Source organism: Lissotriton vulgaris, chromosome 7, assembly GCF_964263255.1.
Source record: "Lissotriton vulgaris chromosome 7, aLisVul1.2, whole genome shotgun sequence".
Lineage (NCBI taxonomy): Eukaryota > Metazoa > Chordata > Amphibia > Caudata > Salamandridae > Lissotriton > Lissotriton vulgaris.
The window spans coordinates 602,489,252-602,503,563 of record NC_141695.1 but is presented as its reverse complement, the minus strand read 5'-3'; the positions used below and the strand labels follow the sequence as shown (position 1 = coordinate 602,503,563).

Sequence of the window (14,312 nt, the reverse complement as noted above, 5' to 3'; positions counted from 1 at the left end):
AATCCTTTGACCTTATGTTTTGCAACTTGTTCTTATGTAAAGCGCTCTGACACCTTCGGGTAAAGTTCGCGCTATACAAAATCGCATCAAATAAATAAATAAAAATAAAAAAAGTGTTAATAGAGGTAGCAGTAACACAGCATCTCAACCTCCTTCGGGACCACGGAGGAAAGGAGGCTGCTGGCTGCACAGCCTATAGCACACCGAAGCCATGCCAAAGTGCGTATGGGCGCTGCAGAAACATGTCTAGTTTTAAGGGTGCCAGGGAGTGTCCTCGCTTGTACTGGAACTGAAGCAAAGCTGCTGATGCCATTACCTTCTGTGAAGATTACAGGCGTTTAAAGCTCCTTTTGCCCGTTCGCTTAATTAGCCTCCATTGTAAAACTTTGTCAGAGCTGAGAGCAGCTGTCTGATGCCAGTTTGTTCCAGGCCCAGCCTGAAGCTCAAAGCTCATCAGCACTTGGCATCTCCTCTCTGCTGTTCACACAGATGACTCGTGACTAACACTTTTGTTTATCCATAGGGGCGGCTCTAGGCTCATGGTGGCCCTGGGCAGGGAGCATAGGTAGGGGGCCCCGGAACAGGGGGTCCGGGCGGGGCGGAGTGAAGAGGGGGGGGGGGGGTCAGGATGTTTGGAAGTGGAACAGAGCCAGGGGCCGCCACGCAAATATGTATCCATCCTCAGAGGATTATTATATTAAGGATATATATTGGTGTGGTGGCCCCTGGTGTTTGGCGGCCCTGTGCAGGTGCACAGCTTGCACATGCCTAAGGCCGCCCCTGTTATCCAGTCAGATAGGTTTACACCAGTTTGGTTGCTTTTTTGTTGAAAGTTTAGACCTGCACTTGTAAAGAGTGCCTGTGCTGCAGTCTCTCGTTTGTATTTACATGCTGCATGGGTGCAGCTGCTGGGTTCTTGTACTCCCCTCTGGAAGATATATGTGAAAGCAGAATTCTAGTGGAATGTCATTGTTCCGTGCTGAACAGACGGAAGAAGACACCTATATGTTTGAACTCAATGCATATAGTCCTTTTTAGGTCTCGCTGAGCCAACCCCACACACACACCCACAACCCCACACACACACAACCACACACACCCACAACCACACACACAAACACAACCACAACCGCACACACAACCATCTATGTATCTCCCTCACTCTATCCATCTATCGCCCTCACTCTATCCATCTATCGCCCTCACTCTATCCATCTATCGCCCTCACTCTATCCATCTATTGCCCTCACTCTATCCATCTATTGCCCTCACTCTATCGCCCTCACTCTATCGCCCTCACTCTATCGCCCTCACTCTATCGCCCTCACTCTATCTATCGCCCTCACTCTATCTATCGCCCTCACTCTATCTATCGCCCTCACTCTATCTATCGCCCTCACTCTATCTATCGCCCTCACTCTATCTATCGCCCTCACTCTATCTGTCGCCCTCACTCTATCTGTCGCCCTCACTCTATCTGTCTATCTATCGCCCTCACTCCACAGCATCACTCCGCACCACCACAGAATCACTGAGGGGCACCACAACATCACTATGCGCTACCACAGGATCACTGAACGCCACAGCATCACTCAGCGCCACCACATCACTCAGCGCCACCACATCACTCAGCGCCACCACAGCATCAATCTGTGCAACCATTCAACAACAACTGGTTCAAATATATCGTCTCAATGTTTCAAGCTTTATTACAAATGTCACAAAAAGATGTTAATATTTCACTTCTGTTGTTGGATTTTCGTCACAATAAAATACACTGAACATAATCTTCACAAAAGTTATTTACAAAAGTTTAAACTATTGCCATTATAAATTACAATAACTTTTATTTAAGTATTAATTATTTAAAAAACTAATAATAAAAGCCATAGTTATTTGTAATAAGAATACATCTAAGTCATGTAAATACAACACATATTGCTTTATAAATGCTATAGGTGTCACATTTGCGAAAGTTTTAACTATTGGCATTGTAAATGACAAAGCTATTAATTTAGCTATTTTCAAAACCAACACATAAATAAAAATGTGTCATTTACAATACCAATAGCTCAAACTTTCCTAATGCGAGACCTATTGCATTGCAAATGCTTGTTTTCCTAAAGTGCTCAGCTTTCTAGCTGCAACTGTTCTTGGACTGGACTTTGCTGTTGATTCCTGCCTAATACCCTGAGACTCTCTAAGTGCCATCCCCTTAAGTCCTGGGGGACCTATAGTGTACTCCTGTAGTTTGATGGGGTTTAAAAGTCTAAGTCAGAAGGTAAAATTCTTTGACAAGGACAAACCCAGTTGATGTATCCAACCTGTACTCCATCTCAGTCGGCCTCAAAACGAGCCTAGGTCCGGTCTACTGTACCCATTGACTATCACTGGCACTTTGTGGGGCTATTTTTATTTAAACCTTCGAAAATGAATATCTACGGTTGGTTTTTTGTCATTTTGTGTATTAAATTGCACTCTATTGTTCTAATCGGATTTGAGATTTTTATTATTTAGTGATGTGACCTTATTGTTCTTGGTAATACATAAATAAATTACGCCTGTCTGTTTTGTGCCATAGCCACCTAGAGGTTGGGCTCAAGTAAATTTAATGGCTTTAAGTGTTTATCTTGACACGAGTTGTGATCATTCCTTGAAGTGGGCAGCCACCCTCCCCATATAATCCAATTAATTACACAAAAGCATTCTGAAAACTGGTCAACCTATGGTGCTACGTACCAGGTCATTATGTTACGGGTCTAGCTTGGCTACGGTGCTTACATATTGCCGCACTGTGGACCTCTTCTAGCTACTGTACTTTACAAACTGGGGCATTGTGGATAAAGGTCTAGCAATGCTGTTTACATGTTGGGACATTGTAGAAAGCTGCTTTGTTAGGACAGTATACAGCTGTGTGTTGAAGTCTGTGTCGGTAGACCACGTGTTGGCTGGCTTAACTTTTCACACAGATCTTATCAGAATAAACACTGATATTGCAGTGGAGATCATGATTTCAATTGTTTGATTGAATATCAGAGGTTCATCTCATTAGAAATTGTTTAAAAAAAACTGTATACTGTCTACCCTGTTCTCACTAAACGGATTCCAGTGTGGGTATATGGGTATTTTCCACTCCACAGGGTACAGCGTATTAAGTCAATTTTAGGCAGCACAGTCCTAGGGTTTCTACCCTCTCTATTATAGAATTATTCAATGTAAAAACAGCCTGCTTAGTCTTCTAGACATATTTAGGAAACCTGGACTGGTTACTTCGTTGCATATACTACGACAATACTGCCCTAGATAGGAAAACAACAACCTATGCCTTTATCAGTCCATCCCTGCCAGCATACCATTGCTTTATCAGCCCAATAAACTACAGATGCCTACCACTCTTTAAATGGGTAGCTTACGACCTGCGTTGATGTGGGGTTCACCATTTTCCCTTTTCATACTGGTTACCCAACTTCATATCTTTCTCTCTCTAAATGGATTTCCTTATAAGCGTAGAAATCTCAGGGCTGCCATCCTTAGACAGCCGTCCAATGTGGATTGCTATTCTTGTGCAAAAGGTATACCTGCTTTTTCATGTCCGGATTCTTTTCCGAATGGCTATCAGATGCAATATCGATTTACATATTTCCATCCCATGCAGATGGCTCGACTTATCTTACATGAAAAAAACACAGCTATCTTTTAATGCTAAGGGACGCGTCCCTTCATAGAATAGGGGAGTCCCCCCTACACTCCCCTTACCAAGGCAGGAAACACATTTTGACTTTCCGCAATAATACCTGGGTTTGGACTCCAGGGTTTTTTGCTATGTGCCTTTTGAAGAAGAACAAGCTGCTGTATGGGTAGAACATTTCCTGGGTTCGCCCAGAACAGAAAATAATTTTAGGACCTTGGTCCCTTTGAAATAAAAGATATACACTGGTAAGGATTATATTACTCCACCATTCTTCGGAGAGTTCTAGCCTGAACATTATTGCACTGCTTCCTTAACCACAGGTAATCAATTTCTGGAAGTATATTTTTTGCAACAAGACTCTTTTGTTCAAGGTAGAACCCCACTCCCAGGGTCAGAGAAGGAAACACTGCCTTCCTTTAGTGGAGAGTTCTCTTTTAGTTTCTGATGGACCAGAGAAACGTGCACTCCTTCACCAATCCAGAAAGCTGGATAAACCGGGGATGTGAATAAACAGGGGAAAGTGTGTATGTGCTCCATTTTATCCCCAATCCCATAGAATGTCAGAGTGCCGGCTGAACAGTCGAGATGCACTCCAATGCGGAGATATAGGGGTGCTACAAGTTTTTGTTCCTGGCCACTATGCCAAGCGATGTGGGAGTTGTCTTGTACTTGCAGGCTCCAAGAGACTGCATTGCGTCCAATGATGCTGGTCTTCCGATCTGTGTTCTTGCGGTCAATCTCCTTGTAGGCCACACCGAGGTAGACAAAATAATCTGAAAGGCACACCTCCCAATAGTGACATCCGACATGGAAGTTCTCGCAACAGAGCACCTGCCATGACTTAAAGCGATCAGGGTGCTCTGCCCATTGCCTGTCTGGAGACTCCATGTGCTTCACCTTTCGGTCTTGCCTTGACAGTTGAAAATAGCAGTTTGCTGTGTTGGGGTCAAACGTCAGGTTCCGGTAATCTGCAAGGATAAAAGAAATGTATGAGTGCCTCAGCTTTGGTGCTGCCTGTAGAGAAGGGAACAAATGCTGCACTTCTGGCACCTGCAGTTGCTGATTTTTTGTCCTCTCAAATACAGGAAGCAGGAGCCTCTGCATCAAAGGCTCCAGCTGTTGTTAGTCCCTAATAGAGAGAGGAACACCTTCCATGCACTTCTCGTTTTACAATGGTGTCCCCTATGGTGGGCAAAACCTCTTCACAAGCTCCTCAATAGAGTGAGGAACACTTTCCAGAAGCATTTCGAGGAGCACTCGTAAAAAAGTTTCTCATGGGAGCCCCTCCTTCATGCTGATTTGTGGAAAGAGGCCCTTTCACAACCTTGTCAGTGGAAAGAATATGGCCTATAAAGAGCTTCACAATGAGGAGCACCTTTTTTCACAATTTGCTGTGCGGGCAGAGGAGCATTCTATGCAAGCTCCATAAGAGTGTTCCTCTTTAGAGTCCCATGAGATCAGCAGCAACCAATGCACAGGGTTGTGTTCTCCTGAATTCCTGATTGCTCCCTTACACCAACCCCTCCTCTCCTTATTCACACACACAAGGTGGGGGAAATCCAAGGAAGCAATTAACATGCATTCAGTCCTGATAACGTGAGAATGCTCTAATACATTGGTATTTGACACTGCCTCATCACATTCAGTTTTTTTTAAAAATCTGGTTTCAACCAGACTCCACAAACACAACAATTCAGTTTCAGATAATTTTGCAGATTTAAAAAGTTATTTCTAAAGAGCCTAACTGCTTATTGGGGTTTTCGAACCGGACCTGCTCTCGGCCGAGTATTGACGCCGAGAGCAGAGCACCGGTTTTGGCGGCCATCTTAGGTCAGGCAGCCAATTGTGACGCGATTTCTGGCGCCATAAAAGGGACGCGGAGGAAGGAGCTGGTAATTTTACCTTCACGCATCTCTCACCCTCTTGAGGCGGAAGCCGGGAGGTCTCTCTAGCTCTCTAGCTCTTTGAAAAATTTTAAATTGATTTTATCGATCGAAAACGTGGAAAGTGTATTTTCTTTGCACCTGACTGTAATAGGTGCTTGTGACCCCCCTGTTGAGCCCCCTTGCGCCTCATTGCAACAGAACCCCTGATTTTCGAACCGGACCTGCTCTCGGCCGAGTATTGACGCCGAGAGCAGAGCACCGGTTTTGGCGGCCATCTTAGGTCAGGCAGCCAATTGTGACGCGATTTCTGGCGCCATAAAAGGGACGCGGAGGAAGGAGCTGGTAATTTTACCTTCACGCATCTCTCACCCTCTTGAGGCGGAAGCCGGGAGGTCTCTCTAGCTCTCTAGCTCTTTGAAAAATTTTAAATTGATTTTATCGATCGAAAACGTGGAAAGTGTATTTTCTTTGCACCTGACTGTAATAGGTGCTTGTGACCCCCCTGTTGAGCCCCCTTGCGCCTCATTGCAACAGAACCCCTGATTTTCGAACCGGACCTGCTCTCGGCCGAGTATTGACGCCGAGAGCAGAGCACCGGTTTTGGCGGCCATCTTAGGTCAGGCAGCCAATTGTGACGCGATTTCTGGCGCCATAAAAACGGGCAGTGATGACTCCGCGCAGCGGACGCGATCAGCGGGAGCGCCGGATCTGCGCCGGAGTCGTGCCAGAGTCCTGCCCGTCTGCGCCCGTCCGCGCTGAGGACGGGCCGGACGGCTGGACTACTGGCCTCTACAATACAGACGCCCCTGTTCTGAAATACTCTGCAGGTGAGATGCTGCGGCTGAAGCCCTCCCCTGCCCCGTGCTCTCATCGTTACAGACCTGAGGATTATCTGACCTGCACTAGCTGTGCTTGCTTCATGACTCTGACGGATGAGCCTTCACTCACTCCTGCCTCTGGCCCTTCGGCACCCTGCCCTCTACCTACATCGAAATATCCTAGCGAGGCCGGTCTCCTTCTTAATGCCCGCTCGCTTATTAAAAACAACGTCGCATTTAAGGAATTGGTCTTAGATAAGACTCCTTCCTGGGTCTTTGTCACCGAGACCTGGGCCAAAGACTCTTCCGGTCCTGACCTAGTTGAAGCGGTCCCTGAGGGCTACTGCCTTACTCGCTTGGACAGATCAGGCCGTGTGGGCGGTGGACTGGCTATTCTTTATCGGGACATATTTCATTGTCACACCATACCCCTTTCTAATACTAAGGACACATTTCAGGTGTTATATTTCTCCCTCTCGGATTCTGCTAACCCAGCATTCAATGGAATCTTGATATACCGCCCCCCTGGTCCACGAGCAGGCTTTGGGTTGAAACTGATGCAGGTCTTGGAACCCTATTTTGGTCTACAAAATCTGACCATCCTAGGTGATTTTAATTTTCACCTGGAGCTACTGGAGGCCCACGACACGATTTCCTTGGTAGAAACTATGTCAGCCTGCGGACTCACCCAGTTGGTGAAGGGTCCCACCCATCGAGCGGGCCACACCCTTGACGGCATCTTTTCTAACGATCCTAGACTGACAGTTGCTAGCCCTTTTCCCCTCTCCTGGTCGGACCATCTGGCCGTTCCCTTCAACCTGCTGTATCCCGCACAGGGCTATATTACAAGGGCCGCTAGCACCACGGAAGTGCGAAGGAATCTTAAAAAGATCAGGGAAGATTCCTTCCTCCCATGGACCACTAGGCTGTCCATCCCTCGGGAAGCAGATACCTCCACTGCGGTCTCTCTATTTGAAAGTACCATTGCTGAAGCCATGGAGGAGCTTGCTCCTGTAAGGCCCTGTTATTCTGCAAGGAAGAGACCCTCCGCCCCCTGGTTCTCCGAACAACTCCGGTTTCGGAGACAGGAAGTAAGAAGACAGGAGCGCGCATGGCACTCGAGCGGGGCCTCTAAAGATAGAGAAGCCCATAGGATCTTGCTTAAAAATTATAAACTCGAAGTCATTAAAACCAAGCAGGAATACTTCACGGCACTCACCTCCTCAGTGTCATCTCCTAGAGATCTATTCAGGATTGTCGATTCCCTCACGACACTCCAGACACCGGATCCTGTGGTTGCCTCCCAGGACCTGTGCAATAAGATAGCGGCCTTTTTCCAGTCTAAAATCGCTGACATTTACACTGCTCTGGAGGTCCAAAAATCCCTTACCACCGTCCCTCTGCTGCCTGTCCTCTCTGAACCCAGCGTTGCGGTACCCTCTCCGCCTCAGGAATTGACCTCCTTTCCTCCTCTTTCCAGTCAGGATCTTGAAATCCTGCTCGATAAAACTAAATCTGGCTCTCCGCTGGATGCCTGCCCGCTAAAGATCCTCAAGCAGTGCAGAGAATCTCTCCTTCCTCCTCTGGTTGACATCATGAACAGAGCGATGAAGGAAGGCATTTTTCCCCAACAGTGGAAAAATGCTGTTGTAAAACCTTTGCTTAAAAAGCCTTCTCTGGACCCCGGGGTGCTAAAGAACTTTCGCCCCATTTCACTGCTCCCGGCTCCCGCAAAGATGCTTGAAGCCTATTTAAATAAACATCTGGCGGCATTTGTGGAGAGTTCGGGCTGTTTGGATCTTTCCCAGCATGGGTTCAGGAGGGAACATAGCACCGAGTCTGCCCTCACCATAGTGCTGGATACCATCCGCACCAGAGTTGATGGGGGTCAGACCTCCCTCCTGATCCTGTTAGACCTTACTGCGGCCTTCGACACCCTTTCTCCTGCGGTATTAACATCTCGCCTTAGGGAAATTGGTGTCTGCGGGTCTGCTTTGGGACTTCTTTCCTCCTTTCTCGAACACAGAGAACAAAGGACAATGCTGGGCTCATTCCTATCTCCATCCCTGTCTGTGCAATGTGGGGTCCCTCAAGGGTCAGCGCTTAGCCCTACCCTTTTTAATATCTACGTGACCCCCCTTGCCAGACTTATTAGATCTTTTGGGATGGAGGTAGTGTCCTATGCGGACGACACCCAGATCCTAGTCTCTCTCTCCCAGCCAGCTACGTCAACTGCCGCAAACTTTAGATCTTGCATGGAGGCAGTTGGCCAGTGGATGATCCACAATTCACTCAAGCTGAATGGGGAGAAGACAGAGGTGATGGTTTTTGGTGGAAAGGAATCGACCTGGTCGGCGGAATGGTGGCCGGACTCGCTGGGTGCATGTCCCGAGCCCACCCAGTCAGCCAAAAACCTGGGAGTTATGATCGACCCCAACCTCAGTATGTGCCAACAGGTCAACAGGACTGTTTCGACCTGCTGGGGGATTATTCACACACTGAGGAAAATCAGGCACTTCCTGTCACCCCAGGCAAGAAAGCAACTTGCTGTTGCCTTCTTGGGCTCGCGTCTGGACTACTGCAATGCGCTGTATGCAGGGTTGAACAAGAGTCATCTACAGCGCTTGCAGGTGGTCCAGAACGCAGCAGCGAGATTTGCCCTTGACCTACCCAAGCGTGCCTCTGCCACTGAAGCCCGAAAACAACTGCACTGGCTCCCCGTTGAATACCGGATCCGTTTCAAATCCCTGTGCCTGGTGTACAAAGCTCTTGCTAAACCCAACCCCACAAGTTTGGGATCCATTCTCTCTCGGCACAACCCTAGTAGAAATCTTCGCTCCGGTCACAAACTCCTCCTTTCTGTACCTCGTGTCAGAAAAGTAAGATGGGGAGGTAGGGCCTTTTCCTTTTTGGCACCCAAGTGGTGGAATGCCCTCCCTCTAGAAGTAAAATCTAGCCCCTCTCTGCAAGCGTTTAGGTCTGCGCTCAAGACCCATCTTTTCATACTTGCTTACCCCTAGTGGCATTCTGCATTAGTGGCACTCCATTTTCTGTATATTTTCTGTTTTTTGATTTGGATAGGCGCCTTGATACCTTCGGGTTTAGTCTGCGCATTACAAATTGCTTAATAAATAAATAAATAAATAAATAAATTGGGGTTAAAATCACATTATATGAACGACCTAACAAAATAATGAAAAATAACCTTGAGTTTAGACGCATACGTGTGTTTGGTAGATGCATCATCTCACAGAGGCATATTACTGGCATTGGAACCTGTGATCTGCAGTTTGCACACACGGATCACTGCAGCAAATACTTAACCTCGGTGGGATGGAATCATGCAACCTCCAGATGATGCAGTTTGACAGCTTTTCTCAAGCTCTTTTTGTGCAACACGCAGATGCTTCAATCTTATAATATATTTGACTGGCTGTGATTTACTTTTCAAAATATAACTTTCCCTCCCACTTATATCACTAAGACTCTACACTCACAATACTCCTTAACACTGCTTCTAGCCTCTAGTTGCATTATAGTTTTTAATTGGGTAAACCATAGTGCTTGTGTGGAAATTTCAGGCACACTCTCATTCCCAGTGACCATAATATGCCCCTAAAGCTTCTCTACTGACATAGAAAACAGACTCTGGCAAGTCCCTTACTTTTAAATAGCTCTGTCCTCAATGTTCCTCCAGGAAGGCTGCTGGGCTCAAGCTTCACTGTTGAGGGTGTCTTTAACACTGGAGATTCTGGGGAAAGATGGGAGGAATTAAAGATGCAGAGAGGAAGAACACAGTCACTAGAATCTTGCAATATTATAATGCACCAGAACATGCACTCAACAATATACCTTGCAGAGAATCAAAGCTATTGACGGACAAATTAGAAATTGAAAAGAAACCCCAAGGGACAAAGGCAAGGCACCCTGGGAGGATAATCTGAACCCAGATGGGCCTAAGTGTAGTAAGTGCACCTCTAATAAAAGTGAAAAGTAGAGCACCAAATGACGACTGTATTTTCATCCACACACACATGCACCTGTATGCTACTGTAGATGGGGTATCAGTGCTTCAAGCTGCACTAATACAGAAATGCACTATAGACATGAGAATGCATATCAAGACAAGGATGCGGATTTGATATACATTTCATCGTTTGTGTATGCAAGCCACCAGTCTGAATACTGGATTCAAAACCCAGTTATTCACACCCTGCTTGTTAAAACAATGAAAAACAAAACCCATGTTTCAGTGTTGTGATGTCTTGTTGAGAAGCAGCTGCCTCCTCAGTCTTCACTTGCCTTACCCAGGTCTCCTGAGGCCAGCCAGAAATAATGGATGGACAATCACTCATTCTCTATATCACCTGAGGCTCCAGAAACCCAAAGGAGGCATTATAATGATCTATAACAAATCATTATGTCTCCCATGTTCACACCTCCACAGACCCAAGAGAGAAAGAGGGGTGGTGCTGCACTGCTACAATCTGTCCTTTCCTCGGCTACAAACCCACCAGAGAATTTCTAGATAATCGCATAAATCTCTCGTGGTTGGCAGCAACTCTGACAGAGCAGCTGCCAGCACATCACCTGTGTGCTGCTCTTTCACTGAGTGCAGATATCATAACACAATAAGAGAGGAGAGCACACCAGTCGGAGATTGGGAGGGAGGAGGAAAGATGCCAGGTCACCAATCACCCATAGCTAGTATCCAGCAATGAGGATGAAAGACAATGGGAGAGAGGTTCTAACAATATTGGTAAGTTTGTGGTGGAGGCAATTTCAGGAGAACTGTCCGCACAAAATGGTGGGATGCCAAAGGATTTTTCAGTGATGCAAGTGGCAGTTAGAGTGCACCACAATGTGCAATTCGGTGCCGTGCTAATCCGTAGAAGCAATAAGTGACTCTATAGAAGACAGAAATAGAGATTAATTAACTGGTCTGTCCTTAGGGCGCGGGTACGTTTGTGGATGATCACAAAGCTTGCCTCGCTGTCACTAAGGCCAAGGAGCATAATTTAGGGTATGCTGACATGCCAGTTACCACAGATGGAGTCATTCCTCTCACGCTGAGGATCACCAGATAGACTTGTTTCTGGCCAGGAAGCATATCCTATTTTCAAAAACAAAATCCCGATTTGGGAATTTGTTTTTGAAAATCATAAAAATAAAGAATTTAGAAAGTCTGACATACGGCTCCGTCAATATGGCTTAGTCATTTGTCAAAGTTTCAATGCATTTAAAGGAACAGCCATGTTGGTGGTTCCTGGAAATGCAAGAGAAGTCCACCGGGCCAGTGGACATCTCTAACTAGTGCGCGGAGTGCCCTCGCCATGGCGGGAGTTAAGTATTTTGCCATGTCGAAGGTACATAATCCATACGCCAAACTCTATATCAGGCCCTTAGTCAATATAATAAACGAGTGCCATTTAAGGTCTAAGGTAGGTAACTCTCTTCCCACTATGGAATTAGTTTGCAAAAAAAATATGGCATGCTCAACAGTTGGGTTAATGTGAAAAGGTTAAAACTTCAGACTGGTTCTAAGGACTGGTTCTAAGGACTACTCTGTCCTAATGTACCTGAATGAATTGTTCCTGAATAGAAGAGCCTGTAACTCACTGATGCACCTGAACGAAGTTATGCCTAAAATAAAAGTGACATTCCAAGAAGGAACTGTGTGCTGCAGGACTGGAGGGGGTTCAAAAGGCAGTCTCATGAGCGGTTTACGAACCACATTAAAGTTTCAAATTTTGGCTGGAGGTGCTCATGTGGGTATCACTCTGTTGAGTCCCACTATGAATACTTCAACCATGGAAATCCTGAAAATAGATGAGTGTTCCCCGTTCTGCATGTATGCAGCGACTGGGACTAAGTAGAGGAATTCGGAGGTGCATGTTAGACTTGCGTTTTGAAGGTTTAAAATGTAGAAAATGATATCCTTAACCTTGACCTTGAAACTATCTATTTGCTTAGAATTACAGGAGTGGTAAAATCTTTTCCACTTGGCTGCACATCACGCACGTCTAGTAGACGTACAGGCCTCACACAATATCATCATAAACTCCTCTGTTTGGTTTACGTGACCTCAGGGGCCAAATTGCTAGACTGAACTGTGTGGGATTTGGCTAGCCAATTTAGTTGCCTTCTTCTGGGAGAAGGTCTAGCCTATCGGTAGCTTCTCATGGAGGTAATAGACATCTCCAGAAGCACTGAGTACCAGTGCTGTCTGGCCCAAGGCGGGGCCACCAGGATGAGCATCATGGTAAAGCTGCCTCATTTTTTTCACTATGAATGGGATGAGTGGGAGAGGCAAAAATAAGTAGGCAAATATCCCTGACAAGTTCACCCATAGTGCATTGCCAATGGACTGTGGGTGTGGATACCTGGAGGTGAAGCTTGGGTATTTTGCTTGTGGCGAAGGGGTCGATGGCTGTGGTTCCTCACCACTGGAAGAACCCTTGCAGGACTTGGAGGTGGAGTTCTCAAAAGTGGACTTGTTGATGATTTCTGCTGAAAAGGTCTATAAAGTTGTTGTCTACCACAGATGGTGTTCCAACAGAGAGATGTATCTTGTGACTTAGTGCTAAGTGATACATCTCTTGTGCTAGCAAAGACAGCGGGGGAGTGAGTACCCCCTTTTCTGTATGTAATACATTGCTGTTATGCTGTCCCACCTCACTGCATACAAGCGAGCAGAAGGCTTCTAGGGATAGGCGAATAGCCATGAGCTCTAGGTAGTTGATGAGTCATTCTTGGTGAAGGAGGTCCAAGTGCCCTGCACAGTCATGTCACCGAGATATGCACTTCACTCGAAAAAAAATGTGTCTGTGGTAATGGTCACTTGCAGAAGAAAGTGTAAGAAAAGCCAGCAGAGCAACAGGTTGTTGTTGTTCTACCACAGAAATTGTGTGGAGTGCTGGCCTTTATCAATATTAGATGGTCCCACCATTTTTGAAGAAGCATTCAGAGATCTTCTTCCAAGAGAGTAAGGTGTTCTTGACTGAGGGTGTCTCTACGTGGCGGTAGGTTAGGCAAGGTGGTGTGGAAATCTATGCAGTAACCATACTCGACACTGCTAGGATCTACCTAAGGCCAATTCCTTCCACAGAGAATGGAAATCCCTTAAACCCGCTGACAGGTGTTATGCGATTAGTGGGGAAGTGTGGGCAAGTGTTGGCAAGTTAGTGCTTGGGAGTAGAGGCTACTTTGTTGAGTTCTCTCAACCCCTGTTTTTGGCAATACGGCCCCTGTAACCTCCCTTGAGTAACCCCTGCCTGATTGGTACTGGGGAATGTTCTTGGTCTGATTGTGTGGTCTTACTCCTGTTGCTGGATTGCTGCTTGCGAAAAGTGCCCCTGGGTATTGCAGACTGCAGGTCGCCCAAGGACTTTGCAATCTTAATGTCCTTCCTGATTTTCTCTAACGTTTTATCCACTCGGGCACCAAAGAGAGATTACACATCGAATAAGATGTTAGTAAGGTGTAAACCCTGAGTGGCAACGCCATGCTTGGCAGTGGAGCAGGATGCTGGTATTGACGCTGCAAGAAGCAGTATTCTCAGGGTCCAATACACAACAGATATTCATGTTGAAAATTATTTTTCCTTCAGGAACTAGCTCCTCACTTTTTTTCAAGTTAGTCTCAGAGAGGTCCTGTACTAGGGCATCCATTTCCCCCCAGTAGTACCTGTTGTATCTCAACAGCATGCACCAATCACTACATGCTTGCCAGCTCCATTAATTTGCTTACTTTTTTATCTGATGGGAAAGGTGGAGGGGAGAGTCTCATGTTGCATGGGCAGAGTCCCACTTCCTTGCAGCATGGACCACTAAGGAGCTACGGGGTACCTGTCTTATGATGTAAAGAAGGTCATTATGCCTAAAACATTTTCTCAACCAGTGGTGAAACCACCCTAGC

General features: G+C 46.3%; 1 protein-coding gene across 1 annotated transcript in view; it reads right to left on the bottom strand.

Moving 5' to 3' along the window:
* Positions 1-1,930: 1,930 nt before the first annotated feature.
* TRIM65 (tripartite motif containing 65) overlaps positions 1,931-14,312 on the bottom strand; it is a 204,878-nt gene continuing 192,496 nt past the window's right edge. Inside the window, exons 5-6 of the mRNA XM_086930724.1 lie at positions 10,060-10,146; positions 1,931-4,659 (exon numbers count right to left, since the gene is read on the bottom strand). Coding sequence (XP_086786850.1) covers positions 4,058-4,659; positions 10,060-10,146 — 689 coding nt within the window. The 3' untranslated portion in view covers positions 1,931-4,057. The remainder of the gene's footprint in view (positions 4,660-10,059; positions 10,147-14,312) is intronic.